The 16618-nt window shown below is 53.2% G+C and overlaps 1 protein-coding gene across 1 annotated transcript in view; it reads left to right on the top strand.

The window, feature by feature from the left end:
* The window catches only part of SEC14L5 (SEC14 like lipid binding 5), a 63422-nt gene extending 47059 nt beyond the window's left edge, over positions 1-16363 (top strand). Inside the window, exons 11-16 of the mRNA XM_017886395.1 lie at positions 1253-1424; positions 3771-3905; positions 5182-5316; positions 6156-6383; positions 8811-8989; positions 12893-16363. Coding sequence (XP_017741884.1) covers positions 1253-1424; positions 3771-3905; positions 5182-5316; positions 6156-6383; positions 8811-8989; positions 12893-13004 — 961 coding nt within the window. The 3' untranslated portion in view covers positions 13005-16363. The remainder of the gene's footprint in view (positions 1-1252; positions 1425-3770; positions 3906-5181; positions 5317-6155; positions 6384-8810; positions 8990-12892) is intronic.
* Positions 16364-16618: the final 255 nt, after the last annotated feature.

The following is a 16618-nucleotide window of genomic DNA, read 5'->3' as shown; positions in this document are numbered from 1 at the left end:
GCTGGGATTATAGGTGCCCGCTGCCACGCCTGGCTGATTTTTGTATTTTTAGTAGAGATGGGGTTTCACCACGTTGGCCAGGCTGGTCTCCAGAGATTTTTTCTTTTTTTCTTTTTTTTTGAGATGCAGTCTCTGTCATCCAGGCTGGAGTGCAGTCGCACAATCTCGGCTCACTGTAAACTCCGCCTCAGCCTCCCAAGTAGCTGGGACTACAGGCACACGCCACCACGCCCGGCTAATTTTTCTATTTTTAGTAGAGACAGGGTTTCACCATGTTAGCCAGGATGGTCTTGATCTCCTGACCTTGTGATCCACCCGCCTCAGCCTCCCAAAGTGCTGGGATTACAGGTGTGAGCCACCGCACCTGGCCTATCTCTCGAGATTTTCTAAGGACACATATGTTGGGGTGGGACTGGGAATCAATCCATTAGTGTCCTGGCTGGAAGCATAATTCATCCCAGATGGCTCAAATGAGGGGGTGTCATGAAGGGATGCTTTGAAGAGGTATGTACAGGTTTAAGGAAACAATCTGGGAGGGAAAGGTTCCCAGGCACTAGGCCCTGCAGTCAAACAGTTATTTTCCTAATGAATGAGTACTAATGAAACGGAGGCACAGAGAGGTTCAGGACTTGACCAAGCTCACACAGCAAGTGGCAGAACTGGGATTTGAACCCTGGCCATCTGACTGTGGAGTGCATGTTCTCGGCACCTCTGCTCTATTTAGTAGTTAGCATCTTTTCAACAATTAACTCATTTATGCCTGAGGTTGCAATGTTTTGAATTTTTGCCATCAGACCTTGGTGAACAGTAGGATAGAAATAACTCCCACACGCTTAGCGTTCCAATAGTGGAACGCTAGGCCTAAATGGCCACCTGTGATAACCAGTTTTAATTGAGGGAATGCGGTGTGCCCGTCCTTGCAGACAGCTTTGTATATACCATCTCACTCGATCCTAACAGCAGTTGTTTCAGATGGGGACTGTTACTACCTTTGCCACTGTCCTGTGAGGAAGTGGGTCTGTGGCCCTGACCCAGAGCCCTCAGGGGTGGAGGTGAGACTTGAATTTGGGCGCTCAGCCCTGAAGTCCACACTCTGACCCTCTTCACCGCATGAGCTCCCTATTGGGGCAGAAGCCCCCCCTCTGCTCACAGCCCTGACTCTCAGAGCCTCCCTGTTCATCCCCCATGGGGAGGGTGTTGGTGGCCTTGGGAGGCAGCAGAGCCAAGTGGAGCTGGGGCCGTTTCTGCACAGCTCCTGGACCTGCCTGCTGGACCTGGAGGGACTCAACATGCGGCACCTGTGGCGGCCGGGGGTGAAGGCCCTGCTGCGGATGATTGAGGTGGTTGAGGACAATTACCCGGAGACCCTGGGTCGGCTGCTCATCGTGCGAGCCCCCCGAGTCTTCCCCGTGCTCTGGACGCTGGTAAGAGCTGGAACCTGGGCCAGGCCCTGCCCTGGGGAGGGGTGGGTGGGATGGGAAGGGGCCCCTCTGCAAGCGGCTCTGCTCTTTTCCTGTTTCATTTCATTTAATAACTTTTTGGAGATGAAACTCACAAAGCACAAAGCTCACACTTTTAAAGTATAGACCCCAGTGGTTTTTAGTGTATTCACTGAGTTAAGCAACCGTCACCACTAGCCAATCCCAGAACATTTCTGTCGCCCCAGAAAGAACCCCCATGCCCATTAGCGTGGGTCTCCAATTCCTGGACTCAAGCAGTCCACTTGCCTTGGCTTCCCAAAGTGTTCGTATTATAGGTGTGAGCCACTAAGCCTGACCTGAAATATACTTTATATTGTAACCCGGTGGGTACACATACACAAGAGAAGGGTGCAGCCGGCCGCTGCACAGCGTGGGCAAAGGCCTGGAGGCTGGATGCAGCTTAATGTTTTGGAGGAATCGAAGAAACAGTCCAGGGTGACTGAGCAAAGAGGAGTGAAAGGGATGATGGCACCTGAGGAGGCTGGAAGATGTACAGGGGCCCGTGGTGAAGATGGGACCTTGTCCCGGGGCAGTACGGACCCATGGAACGTTCAGTAGCAGGGGAGGGTGGAGGCCAGGAAGTTGTCTAGCTTTTGTGGGTGCTTCAAGGCTCTGTTCAGGTGAGGCTAGGAGGCAGGAGCTGCTTCTGAAGCTTTTTATCCCTAATTGTCCTAATCTCCGGGAAAATTAAGTTCACCTGCTGTTTGGGGTGGTTTTGGGAGTGCGAGCGCATCAGCCGGGGTCCTGGCTGGATGTGGACCTCACCCAGATGGTTCAAATGAGGGGTGTCCTGAAGGGGTTCCTTGCAGAGGTGTGGGCAGGGGAAGGCAAGACCCCAAGCACCAGTGACTGCTGTAAGCCTGGCCACCCCCAAGAGGAGGAAATGTCCTTGCAGAATCCTGGGGCAAGCTGGGCTGGGGGTGGGGGCAGGGAGCTACTGGGGGGTCAGCCTCAGCCTCCTGGGGCCCAGCACAGCACAGGGGGCAGTGGGGCTGGGGACAGTAGAGGGCCCAGCACAGACTGCAGTGGGGCTGGGGACAGGAGAGGACCCCACACGGGAGGATTGTAGGTTCCTCATCCATCTCTTGCTTGTGACATTCCCTGTAGAACTGGCCTGTTTCCTGCCATGCCAAGGGCTCCTTTCTTCCTTCTCTCTCTCCCACTTCCTTCCTTCTTTATCAACATGTGGCTTAGAGCTCAGTGTTAAAATGGATTCCAGCTGGAATAAACAAACTGTGGAATACTGTTCCATCCATGTAATGGAATAGCATTCATCCATAAGAAGGAAGCGGCCAGGCGTGGTGGCTCATGCCTGTAATCACAGCACTTTAGGAGGCCGAGGCGGGTGGATCACGAGGTCAGGAGATCAAGACCATCCTGACTAACATGGTGAAATCCCGTCTCTACTAAAAATACAAAAAAAAAAAAAAAAAAAAACGGGCGTGGTGGCGGGTGCCTGTACTCCCAGCTACTCAGGAGCCTGAGGCAGGAGAATGGCATGAACTCAGGAGGCGGAGCTTGCAGTGAGCCGAGGTCATGCCATTGCACTCCAACCTGGGCAACAAAGCGAGACTCCATCTCAAAAAAAAAAGGAAGGAAGCAGTGATCCATGCTGCAGCACAGAGGGACCTTGAAAACATGATGCTCAGTGAAAGGGGCCAGACAGGAAAGTCCAGGTACTGTGTAATCTCCTTTATATGAAATGTACAGAATAGGCACGGGTGCAGTGGCTCACACCTGTAATCCTAGTACTTTGGGAGGCTGAGGTGGGCGGATCACCTGAGTTCAGGAGTTTGAGACCAGCCTGGCCAACATGGTGAAAATACAAAAGTACAAAATCAAAATACAAAAATTAGCCAGGCGTGGTGGTGGGCGCCTGTAATCCCAGCTACTCGGGAGGCTGAGGCAGGAGAATCGCTTGAACCTGGGAGGCGGAGGTTGCAGTGAGCCAAGATCGCGCCATTGTACTCCAGCCTGGGCGACAGAGCGAGACTCTGTCTCCAAAACAAAAACAAAAACAAAAAACGCGCAGAATAGGCAAATTCACAGAAACAGAGCGTAGATGGGTGGTCGCCCCGGGCTGGGGGAGGGGAGATGGGAAGTGACTGTGGGGTGGGAATGGGGTTTCCTTCTGGGGTGATGAACATGTCTAGGTAGTGGTGCTGGCTGTACAATGTAGTGAGTGCACTGAAAGCCACTGAACTGGGCGCTTTACAATGATTAATTCTATGTTGTATGAATTATATCTCAATAAAAAAATATCCATCTTGCCTTATGTCCTGGTTTCAGATCAGCCCCTTCATCAACGAGAACACCCGGCGGAAGTTCCTCATCTACAGTGGCAGCAACTACCAGGGACCCGGAGGCCTTGTGGACTATCTGGATAGAGAAGTGATCCCTGACTTCCTTGGGGGAGAGAGCGTGGTGAGGCTTCCATATCCGCAGCCAGAGCTGGGCTCGAGGAGGTGGCACGGCTGGCTGGGAGGCTGGGATTCCTGGAGTGGGGCTGGGAGGTGGAGGGGGCTGGGTGAGGCATGTGCGCTCTGCCTGGGGAGGGTCTTGCTGGCTCTCAGCAGCCACAGGGCTTGCTTTAGAAGCTGCTTCAAAGAGAGGTGGTGCTGTTTTGAGGTTGGGCCTTACTTTGGGTCCTCCAAACATAGTGAATGAGATAGAAGTTTCTGGAAGCCTGAAGACTAGGCCAGTCAAAGGCTTATCCATTCTGTATTCCCATCAAAGACATTGCCAAGCAGCAACAAGTTTACCTGCTCACTCACTGCAGGGGAGGTGACTCAAAGGTCTCTGCAGCTCTGGACCCTGGAGCTGGGACTAGTCTGCAACCCACAGTCACACAGCCTGAGACGATCAGGATCCCCCTTCAAGGGAGGCAGTGTCCAAGCCCCCTCTATTGCCTCCCCTGGAGATGAAATGACAGGCTGGGGTGACCCTAGGTCACAACCCCGTCGTCTCATATGGCTCCCAGTGGCCCGGGCCTTCTTCGTTTCTAACAGAAATACCAAACAGTGAACTTGCATCATTGCTGGATTTTAAAAAAGTATTTTCCTAGGAATTTTTCCAGGCTTGCCTGTTCTCTCCATTTGTGATACGTGGCACACACGGCTTATTTTTAGCAAACGGTTCTGCACATCTGAGAGTGGCTTACGGAAGGACACTGAACAGTGGCCTTGCTTGCTAATCCCAGTGTTTCTACAAGTGAAACGGGGTGGAGGGAATCATTGTTTGGTGGTGGCAGGTGGGTCTGCCAAGGCCTGCCCATCCAGGGGGCCTTTGGTTTGGGGAAATCTGTCGATTTCAGTGCAGTGACTGCTCCACCCCGCTTCTGAGGGGAGAGGCAGCTGCTATGGGCTGCGGTGTGCAGAGGCCCCCAGCCTGGCTTTCAGTCCAGCACAGGGTAAAGGGACATGAGCATGGGGCTGTGACGAATGTGGGTTTGTGCCCTGGCGCACTCACTGTGGCGTGACTTGCCCACGCCTCCATTCCTTCCTCTGTGAAACGGGAAGAATAATAGTCTCCACTGCACGGGTGGACCTGGGGATTAAATGGGGTCATGGAAGCCTACAGCCCACTCAGTAAGAGGTGGCTGTTATGGTTGGCTTTGGGGGTCACGCAGCACCCTCCCGTGGGTCAGGCCAGCCAGACCTCGTCTGGCCTTGATCCACTGCCCTTTATCTCTGACCTGCAGTGTAATGTCCCCGAGGGAGGGCTGGTCCCCAAGTCCCTCTATATGATGGAAGAGGAGCAGGAGCACGCAGACCAGCTGTGGCAGTGGAGCGAGACCTACCATTCAGCCAGTGTGCTCCGCGGAGCCCCCCATGAGGTGCCTGGGCCTGGCCGGGGAGGGCCCGCTGGGCTGGGTGTCTGTCATCTTAGGTCAGGTGACCCCAAAACACAGCTTGAGATGAGGATTCTTTTTTTTTTTTTGAGATGGACTCTTGCCCTGTTGTCCAGGCTGGAGTGCAATGGCACGATCTCAGCTCACTGCAACCTCCACCTCCCGGGTTCAAGCGATTCTCCTGCCTCAGCCTCCCAAGTAGCTGGAATTACAGGCACATGCCACTGTGTCCAGCTAATTTTGTATTTTAGTAGAGATGGGGTTTCACCATGTTCAGGCTGGTCTTGAACTCCTGACCTCAGGTGATCCACCTGCCTTGGCTTCCCAAAGTGCTGGGATTATAGGTGAGAGCCACGGCACCTGGCCTCTCTCTCTTTCTCTCCTCCCAGGTTCACGTGATTCTCCTGCCTCAGTCTCCCGAGTAGCTGGGATTACAGGAGCCAGCCAGCACGCCTGGCTGTTTTTTGTTTTTTTGTGTGTTTTTTTTTTTGTATTTTTAGTAGAGATGGGGTTTCACCATGTTGGCCAGGCTGGTCTCGAACCCCTGACTTCAAGTGATCCACCTGCCTTGGCCTCCCAAAGTGTTGGGATTACAGGTGTGAGCCACCAAGCCTGGCCGAGATGAGGATTCTTATGCCAGTGATCTGTTGCGGGTGAGGTCTCAGGAGAAAACGAAGGCGACGAGGGGCATTCCTGTAAGGGACGAGCGTGTGGCCTGGGAAAGGAGACCCCAGGGGCACCCCCAGTCCCTCCTGCTACCGTCTTCTCAACCCCAGCTCTCCCGTCTCGGCTGTGACTCTCAGAACTCACCTGTCTCCACGCAGGTGGCTGTGGAGATTCTGGAAGGGGAGTCGGTCATCACCTGGGACTTTGACATCCTGCGAGGGGATGTGGTGTTCAGCCTGTACCACGCGAAGAAGGTGCCCAGGCCGGGCGCCCGGGAGCCAGGGACCAGGGCCAGCGGGCAGCTGATCGACAAAGGCTGGGTCCTGGGCAGGGATTACAGTCGTGTGGAGGCTCCCCTCGTCTGCCGGGAAGGGGAGAGCATCCAGGTTTGCATTCTCTGGACCACTCATTCGCTCACCAAGCAGCACTGAGCGTCCACCGCGTGCCAGGCTTCTGGGAATACAGCGGAGGACAAACTGGGCTGTTGGTCCCCAGCCTCAGGAACCCTGCAGGACAGGGCAGAGGAAAGATACACAGGGTCTCACGAAATGAAGTGCTCACCTGTCCAACGGCAGCCCGTGCAAAATCAAGAAAGAACGGGGTGCTCTGCTGAGAGGCGGCTGGTGTCTTGGGGAGGAGCACAGGGTCTGGAACCTCAGTTTCCCCATCTGAGAAATGGGACTCCTAACAGGATCTAACTGTATTTGTTCCTTGGGGCTGCAGTAATGAGTTAGCACAAACTACATGGCCGAAAACAACAATTTATTGTCTCACAGTTCGGGAGGTCACAAGTCCAAAACCACTCGGGAGGTGTTGGCAGGGCCCCGCTCCCTCTGAAGGCTCTAGGGAGGGGTTCATTCTACGCCTCTGTCCTAGCCTTAGGTGGCCCCTGGCAATCCTGGGTGTCATTGGCGGGTAGATGCATCACCCCAGTCTCTGCCTCTGTCCTTAAAGGGGTTTCTTCTCTCTCTGTCTCTCTTCTGAGTCTCAAATCTCTCCTCTCCTGCAAGGGCACTAGCCATCGCGTTTAGGCCCCACTCTAAATCAGGTGTTTTTTTTTTTTGAGACAGGGTCTCACTCTATCCATGATTAGGACACTGTTGTGGGTCTGGGAGTGCAGTGGTGTGATCACAACTCACCACAGCCTCCACCTCCTGGACTCAAGCGATCCTCCCATCTCAGCCTCCTGAGTTGCTGGAACTATAGGTGCCCGCCACCATGCCCAGCTAAGTTTTGTATTTTTAGTAGAGACGGGGTCTTGCTATGTTGCCCAGGCTGGTCTTGAACGCCTGAGCTCAAGCAGCCTCCCAAAGTGCTGGGATTAGAGGTGTGAGCCACCATGGCTAGCCTCACCCTAAATCCTTAACCACAAAGACCCTATTTCCAAATAAGATCATGGTCTGAGATTCTGGTTGGACATGAATTTTGGGGGTACACTGTTCAACCCACTGCATTAACTCGTGCAGGGGGAAGGATGAGCATGTTGAAATTTGAAGTCTAGGGTGCCTGCACGCATTCACATGGCTTCAGTATGCATGAAGACCTTGAGTTATGGCTGGATCTGGGTGGGGTTGAGAGGGGATGATGTTCCAGGTGGAAGGAATAGAAAGAACAAAATTGAAGCCGCAGGGAGAAGGCAGGTGGACACGAGGGCAGCATGAGTGCTGGGGAGGGGCTAGAAGTTAGTTTGGATGGAAGGGGAGGTGCTAAGGTTCTGAGGTCAGTCGTCAAGATTTTTGATGCACACTGTGGTTTCAGAACTGATACAAAATAAACTGTAGGTCTTGGGCAGGGCACGGTGGCTCACGCCTGTAATCCCTGCACTCTGGGCGGCCGAGGCAGGTGGATCAACTGAAGTAAGGAGTTCGAGACCAGCCTGGCCATCATGGTGAAACCCTGTCTCTACTAAAAATACTAAAATAAAATAAAATAAAATAGCCAGGCATGGTGGCATGTGCCTGTAATCCCAGTTACTTGGGAGGCTAAGGCAGGAGAATCGCTTGAACCTGGGAGGTGGACGTTGCAGTGAGCTGAGATTGTGCCATCACACTCTAGCCTGGGTGACAGAGTGAAACTCTGTCTCAGGAAAAAAAAAAAAAAAAGAAACTATAGTCTTGGAACAGAACTTGGATGTGTAACCGGAATATGAGCTGCCCTTGTTGACCCCCACATTCTCCAGGAGGCCAGCATTGCAGGTGGAACATCACTCTGACTCCCCAAATGACACATGCACATGCAGCACCAGCTCCATGAGCACTGGCAGACGCTGCTGATGTCACCGAAGTTCCCGATGGGGAGAGGGTGGAGGGCCGTCCTGCATGTCATTCACGGCCACCCCTGGGTCCCACTGAACTTCTCAACCCAGAGCAACCCAAAATGGCTCTTCTTGTAAAAACAAACACTTCCCTTTCTCACTCTCCCTGACCCCTCCACAAATTCTCTCTAAGCGCCTGTGAGCTCCTGGCCCAAATCCCTCTCCTAATCCCCTTGGTTTGCAAATCCCACTCAGCAGAGCAAAAACCCCACAAAATCCAGGTGTTTAAGCACCTCTGTTGTCCTGAAGTTGCACCCCCGCCAGGCGTCAGCTCCTTCCCAGATTAAGGGGGAGGCTCTGGTCCCAGGGATACGGGGGTAATAGCAAGGATGGCTTCCAGAGGCCCTGACAGGAGGATTTGCTGGTGGACGGGAGAAAGGGACAGAGCGAGAAGAGCCCCAATTTCCAAGCCTGGTGATGAGAAGCCCACGAAGGCTCAGCCCCCTCGACCTGTCCTCAGAAGGACCCAGGGCCTCAGGGCTGGGCTGCTGTGTTTCAGGGCTCTCATGTGACCCGGTGGCCCGGCGTCTACCTGCTCCAGTGGCAAATGCACAGCCCCCCTGGCGGTGTGGCCTGCAGCCTCCCGGGAGTGGACGATGTCCTGACAGCTCTGCACAGCCCTGGCCCCAAGTGCAAACTTCTTTACTACTATGAGGTGCTCGCCTCTGAGGACTTCAGGTAGGAGGGCTCGGGAGCGAGGCGGGGGGGGCGGGGCCTGGGCAGGAAGGGCCCTGGGACTGATTAACAATGCAGATGCCTGGGCTCTTGTCTCTCAGCTGGGTCAGCTTCTCCGGGGGTGGGGCCCCAGCATGGGCATGGTTGGAGTTCCCTCACTAGGGTATGAGGAGTGCCCAGCTCTGCGTCTCTAACTCCACTTCTGAAGCAGGGCTTTTCCTTCCAATGAAACCCTGGACAGAAGCTCAACTTTTTGGAGCACCTGGAGGGGAGGAGAAGGGGAGTCTTAAACCGTCTGATGTGGGCCTCCCCCCACTCCTAGAATTCCATGGGAATATTTTAGAATATTCTAAAAGGGTGCCTTTAGACAACCCTCCCCAAGTTGTTGCTTTCAGAGAGACAGGGAAGTGTAATGGTTAAGACCTCCAGTACTTCCTGGTTGCTGTGTGACCTCGGGCAAATCACTTTACGTCTCTGAGCCTCAGGTGCTTCATCCCTTAAATGGGAACCACTTGAGCCCCAGTCTTGTGGGTTTATCATGAGAATGAGATGGCTGGGGGAAGCTGCCTGTCACCTGGGCATTCGGTATGCACGCCACAGCAGAAATGAAGAAAAAGGTCTGGAGGCGGAGCAGGCAGTTTCTTCAAGGTTTTGCATTTTATAAAAGCACGTATGATTTTGCACCCTGCTTCTTGATGGATCTGCATTAGTTTTCATCCAAGAATAATGCTTTAAATTCTTTACTGTAGGGGTAAAATTGAGGCTCCAGGAGGGTGCTGAGTCTAGCCCCAAATTCCAGGTGGAGCTCCAAGGATCCCAGGGGCATGGGCAGCCCAGAGTGAGGAACACTGGGCCAGAGTCTTTATCCAAGGAGGGATCCCATAGCTTGTCGGGGGGCTGGCGATTCACTCTTTGTGAAGCTGCATGTTTCAGCCATCGGTCCTCAGTGTGAGGTGAGAGGCTGAGGCCCGGGGGGACACAGTAGAATAGACACGGGCATTGGAGGTCTGTCTCTGGGAGGGCTGATTCTGAAGCTGGGCATGTGGAGGCCAGAGGGGTGGACTGGACCAGACGCTGCACACCAAACTGTCTAGGGTGATCACCATGAGAGGACCTTACTGCCCTGTCCTCCTGTAGCCTCATGAGAAAATCAGTTCAAAGGCCGTTTCCTGGTCACCCTCAGGGGGCAGGTGGTGGCTTGGATCGTGGGGAGACCAGACAGATAGGGTCTGCCATCATGAAGCAGAGACCAAATGCTCACACCCAAGTATAACTATGGTTAGCGATGGATGACCTACATCCAAGATGTAGATGACCTACAGGCCAAGGTCACTGTATTAGTCCGTTTCCACACTGCTATAAAGAACTACCTGAGGCTGGGTGCGCTGGCTCATGCCTGTAATCCTAGCACTTTGGGAGGCCGAGGCGGGCAGATCATCTGAAGTCAGGAGTTAGAGACTAGCCTGGCCAACATGGTGAAATCCCATCTCTACTAAAAATACAAAAATTAGCCGGGTGTGGTGGCGCATACCTGTAATCCCAGCTACTCAGGAGGCTGAGGCAGGAGAATGCCTTGAACCTGGGAGGTGGAGATTGCAGTGAGCTGAGATCGCGCCACTGCACTCCAGCCTTGGCGACAGAGCGAGACCCTGTCTCGAAAAGAAAAAGAGAGAGAGAGAGAAAAAAAAAGAACTACTAAGACTGGGTAATTTATAAAGAAAGGAGGTTTAATTGACTCACAGTTCCCTATGACTGGGGAGGCCTCAGGAAACTTACAATCATGGCGGAAGGCAAAGAGGCAGGAGAGAAAGGTGCAAAGGAAGCCACACACTTTTACACCATCAGACCTCATGAGAACTCATTCACTATCGCCAGAACAGCATGGGGGAAACTGCTGTTTCCCCCCCGTGCAAAATCATATGCGCTTTTATAAGATGCAAAACCTTAAACTAGCCGGGCGCGGTGGTGGGCGCCTGTAGTCCCCGCTACCCGGAGGCTGAGGCAGGAGAACGGTGTAAACCTGGGAGGCGGAGCTTGCAGTGAGCTGAGATCCGGCCACTGCACTCCAGCCTGGGGGACAGAGTGAGACTCCGTCTCAAAAAAAAAAAAAAAAAAAAAGATGCAAAACCTTGAAGAAATTGCCTGCTCCTCCTCCAGACCTCCTCCTTCATTTCTGCTGTGGCATGCAGTTTCCTCCCACCAGGCAATCACCTCCCACCAGGTCCCTCCCTCAACATGTGGGGATTACAATTTGAGATGAGATTTGGGTGGGCCGTAGAGCCAAACCGCATCAGCCGCCCAGCCAGGAGGTGCTCAGGGACATAACCTAGAGCCTTAGCACAGGACAGGGGCCTGGCCTAGGGTTGGGAGAGGGAGTGGGGGAAGAAATATGGAACATGACACTGGAGTGAGATCTAAGTGGTGTGGTGGTCACACAAGTCACCAGGGGGTCTTTTTATTTATTTATTTTTAGAAACAGTCTCACTCTGTTACCCAGGCTGGAGTGCAGGGGTGCAATCCTAGCTTACTGTAGCCTTGAACTCCTGAGCTCAAGCAATCCTCCAACCTCAGCTTCCCAAGTAGCTGGGACTATAGGCGTGTGCTACCATGCCTGGCTATTTTTTTTTTTGTTTGAGACAGTTTCACTCTGTCACCCAGGCTGGAGTGCAGTGGTACAATCTCTACTCACTGCAGCCTCTACCTCCTAGGTTCAAGCAATTCTCATGCCTCAGCCTCCTGAGTAGCTGGGATTACAGGTGCGTACCACTACGCCCAGCTAATGTGTATATTTTTAGTGGAGACCAGTTTCACCATGTTAGCCAGGCTGGTCTCGAACTCCTGGCCTCAAGCAAATTGCCTGCTTCGGCCTCCTAAAGTGTTAGGATTACAGGCATGAGTCACCGCACCTGGTCGATCTTTAAATTTTTTGTAGAGATGGGGTCTCACTATGTTGCCCAGGCTGGTCTCAAACTCCTGGCCTCAAGCAATCCCCCGACCTCAGCCTCTCAAAGTGCTGGGATGACAGGCATGAGCCATGGCACCTGGCAAGGTTCTGCATCTCTAACAAGCACCGGGCACTGCTGGTGCTGCCAGTTCCCAGACCATGCTTTGAGAAGCAAGGCCCTAAAGCTGCACTGTCCCATCTGGTCGCTGCTAGCCACCTGCAACAACTTAACTTAGCAAGCAGAATGAAATAAAAGGAACAATTTAGCGCCTCAGTCGCATGGGCCACATTTCCGGTGACCAGCAGCGCATGTGGCCAGTGGTCGGTGTGTTGGACTGTGCAGACGTAGAGCACATTCATTGCAGAAAGTTCTTGGAGGCTGGGCATGGTGCTTCACGCCTGTAATCCAAGTGCTTTGGGAGGCCGAGGCCCGAGGATCGCTTGGCCCAGGAGTTCGAGACCAGGCTGGGCAGCATAGTGACAGCCCCGACTCTATACAAGAAAAGAAAGTTCTCAAGGATGGCACTGCCCTGAGGTTTGGAGTTAACCAGACAGCTTGGGGAGGAGAGAAGGGGCTTCTGCCTCAGGCTCGGTGCACACGAAGGCCACTGTAAGAGCTAGGAGGAGGACTACGGAGTTTGAGTGCAAAGAGCAAGGAAGGAGTGAGACGGGAGACAGGGCCAGGGACTCCCCAGGCTGTGGCAGCCTTAGGGCCATGCAAGGGCCTCAGGTCAGGGGAGCCCGTGATGGGTCTGTGGCAGGCTGGGCTCCGTCTGGGGAGATGGGGGTGTGGGGAATTGGGTAGCGCTTTTCTCTTCATGGTGTCACTTGCTTTTCCTTCTGCATTGACCTGGGGCCCTGGTGCCTGATTTGTAGGATCAACAGCTTTTCCACTGCTGTATGTCAGCCCAAGGGCCTTGTTAATGCAAGAGGGTAACTTGTGCCACGTCCTTCCTCCCTAGAGGCTCCATGTCCAGCCTGGAATCCTGCACCAGCGGCTTCTCCCAGCTCAGCGCAACCACCTCGTCCTCCTCCTCAGGCCAGTCTCATAGCAGCTCCCTGGTCTCCAGATAGCCAGGCCCAGTGTTTCAGGGCCGCCCACTCACCTCCAGTGTCCAGAATGAGAAGCCAGCTAACTGCAGGGCCTGGAACCATGTGGGCTGGAGCCCCAGGCCTAGATGCTGCCCAAATTGGGGTGTCTGGAGCGGATGGCAAGGATCCAGGCCTGGCCCGTGTGTGGTGTCAGGGCTCTTGAAGTTGCAAGGACAGAACCATCTCCTTCTGGCTTCGTGGAAGGAAGACCAAGCCAACGCCAGGGTGTCTATGTCTACCATACCACACCTCTGGGACATCCAGGCTTAGCAATGTCAGCCAGGCCCATCTCCCCTCTGTCCACCTCTTACTCTGCTTTTGCCATGCAGGGGACCATCACTATTAGGTGCCCTTCTCCTCCCCGCAGCTCGCCTGCATAAGGGATCCTCTTCCTACCAAAGGCTCCAACCCACTTCCCAGAGTTAAGTCTTAGCCTGGAAGGGGGGGCGGTTCCCAGATCACTTCCTGAACCAATCACAGTTGTCAGGGACACTGGAGAATGCTGATTGGCCAGCAGGGTCATGCCCAATCTGGACCAATCACTGTGATCCAGGGTTGCAGTGAGGTGCAGTGATTGGCCAGCCTGGATCACATGCACATCTCTGGAACCAACCTCTTGCTCTGAAAAGGGCTAATGGGTGTCTCAAGGAGTATTGGGGTTCCCCCTAAGAAGAAGGGGGAAGGATGCTGGGGAGGCAGAAATGTAGGGTGTTCACCTTGGTATCTGGTTGCATAACGTTCTGTTATGCAGTATCAAGATGTGCTTGGTGAGCAGTTCAGTGAGTTACAGGCACTGCTCTTTGCGGGGAACAGCACATCCCGAACCGAAAATGCATGTCCCCTGCACGTGGCCAGCATGGCCTAACCCTGACCATCCCTGATTGGAGAGGGTGGGAGAACCCTGGGTTTCTGCTAAGTTCCAGACAGCGATGGGGTGACTGAGGCTGTCTGTATACCCCACTGAGATGCCTTTCGCTCCTAGGGAACTGTTAATTATGACTGTTTTTGGTTGTAAGCCACAGAGACCCGTGCCCAGGTGCTTAAACACAAAAGGGTGACCATTCATGGGTGCATAGAACTGGCCAGTCTAGGAGGGCTTGCTTCAGGTAAGGCTAGATCCAGGGTCTCAACAAAGGGTCCCGACTCTCCCTGGGAGTGGAGGCTGTTGCGTCTGCTCTGGGGCAGATATGACTCTGGAACTAGGTTCAATATTGACATGACTTTCCCTAGTTTTACTACACAGGAGCGTCTTGGGTCTCCTTGGGGCCTGAGGACATTTCTCCTTTCCTTTCCTGGGCTCCCCAAAAGGCAGCCAGTCAGGGGTCACCAACTTGAAGCCTGATCTGGCCTGCTTTTAGTGTTGCTTTTTTGCCTTTAGAATGGTTTAAAAATTGGGGCATTTCACATCAAAATCAGGATTTCTGGCTTCCCTTAGGCATTTGGGAGCACCGGCAGAATAGGGTCACTATTGTTGGATGAAGGCAACACCTCTGCGCCCCTGGATCGGGCCACTCTAGTCCCTACCCCATCAACTTGCACCCAGCCCACATTACACATCCTCATGACCTGTGTGACAGGAGCCTCACTGACATGGCTCTGTCAGCAGTGGCTGGTACCCTTGTGTCCTGGCCTTGCTTAGAGTTGGCACTCATCTCTGACGGAGTAACTGAGCCAAGGGGTGGTTTTGTGGCCACAAGAATCATCTTTATGGAGGCTCAGCATGCAGGGCCAGGAGACTTATATCCATGCCAGCCTCAACCCCAAACCCAGGGCAGAGAGAAAGGGTCATCTTTTCAGACACATCCTTCTTCCTGCTGGGAGAGAGCCTTGCCCACCTTCCTTTTGGCTCTCTGTCTGCTTCTCAGGTATCTGAACAAAATAGATTGCTTTGCACCCTGCGTCAAGGTGTGTGTGCACATGTGTGCATAAGAGACCGACTGATTGGAAGGAGACGTTCTCAAAACTAATTGCTCCCATGTCACTGGGCATTTATTGCTGAGAGCAACTTGCAATATTTTCAACTGTCTTTAAGTGCATTTTCCAGCTTTTCTCTTAAAAACTAGGTGTTATCCTACAAGTATGCTGGGATAAGCTGCCCTGGCAGTCTTCATACATTTATTGTATAGCCCCAGAGAAGGACGCAGAAGACTTTTACTGGAGGAAGCTGGAGCTGCCTGTTCCAGAGGCAGGGGGTGTCTGCCACCAGCTGTCCACCCTTAACAGTGGGGGTGAGGAACCTCAGGCCCTTTCAGTTCAGCCTTGAGAGTGCTCTCTCCCTAGGGAAAAACCAGCCCAAACTGGCTTAAACAACAAAGCAAATTCCCTGGGTCCTGTATTGGGGATGGCTGAAGGTGGCTGCTGCTTCAGGTATGGCTGGATCCAGGAGCTTAATGTTCTCAGGCCTCTCAGCTGCACCCAGGCCTCTTGACTCTGCATCTCTTTGCATGCTGACCTCATTCTTTCTTCCACCTGGTGGGAAAGATGGCTGCCAGCAGTCCTGAGCCTATAACTTCAGGATTCACACTCTCTAAGGGACGCTTTTCCGTCTCAAATCTCATGGAAGGCTCTGATGGGCCCAGCTTGAGTCACATGCTCATTCCCATGGGCCACACTGGCGAGGAACTAGGGTCCTGTGATTGACATTCCCTCCAGAAGCAGCAGCAGGATTGCGGAGGGCCAGTCCCCCAATGGACAAGAGAAGCTGGACTACAGAGCCAGCAGGTATCTATGGAGGCATCTGCTACGGCCGGCGCTCCTCCCACGTGGAGGTCTTGGGGACCCACCTTCAAGCATCATCAAGGTCATTCTTCTTGCCTTTGGGAGGCCTGGAATTAAACATAATCCAAGGAAGGGATTGCCAAGCTTTTGGCTTTTGAATTTGCCCTGAGCTAAAGGCTGGAAGTGCCTTGGCTTGGGCTTCTTACATCATTAGTTTATTAATCCATTGTGACCAGGACAGAAGCAACCCACAGACAGCATGACTGTTGGTGTTTGGGCACCTGAGTCTTGAACTTAGGCCAGGACTCAAACCCTAGCCTTCCTTTCACTAGCTGTGTAACCTTGACCAGGTGACTTAACCTCTCTGTGCCTCAGTTTCCTCATCTGTAAAGTGAGGATAGCAGTGCCTACCTCAATAGGTTCTAGTGGGAAGAAATGAAGGAGTAGCTGTAAAGCTTTTAGCACAGCTGCCAGAACACAGAAAGTGCTCCATTAATGTCAGTGGTCATTCTGATTACTTCATGCTTCTCGTCCAAAGACTCCAATTTTCTTCCTGAGGTTCCCTATCACTGTTTTTCATGATTGCACCCAGAGAAAAGTAGATGTCAAGAACTATTGCCCTCTGAGTTGGGTGTGCAGTCTCTCTCTTTTAGAAACCGCTTGTGTGGGCCGGGCGCGGTGGCTCATGTCTATAATCCCAGCACTTTGGGAGGCGGAGGCCGGCAGATCGCTTGAGTGCAGTTCAAGACCAGCCTGGGCAACCTAGTGAGACCCTGTCTCTACAAAAAATTAAAAAAATGAGCCAGGTGTGGTGGTGCGCACCTATAGTCTCAGCTGCTTAGGAGGCTGAGGCAGGAGGATTGCTTGGAGGTCAAGGC

Source organism: Rhinopithecus bieti, unplaced genomic scaffold, assembly GCF_001698545.2.
Source record: "Rhinopithecus bieti isolate Rb0 unplaced genomic scaffold, ASM169854v2 scaffold_13704, whole genome shotgun sequence".
Taxonomy (NCBI): Eukaryota; Metazoa; Chordata; class Mammalia; order Primates; family Cercopithecidae; genus Rhinopithecus; species Rhinopithecus bieti.
Note: the sequence above shows the minus strand (reverse complement) of the source record. Positions and strands in the feature narration are given on the sequence as shown.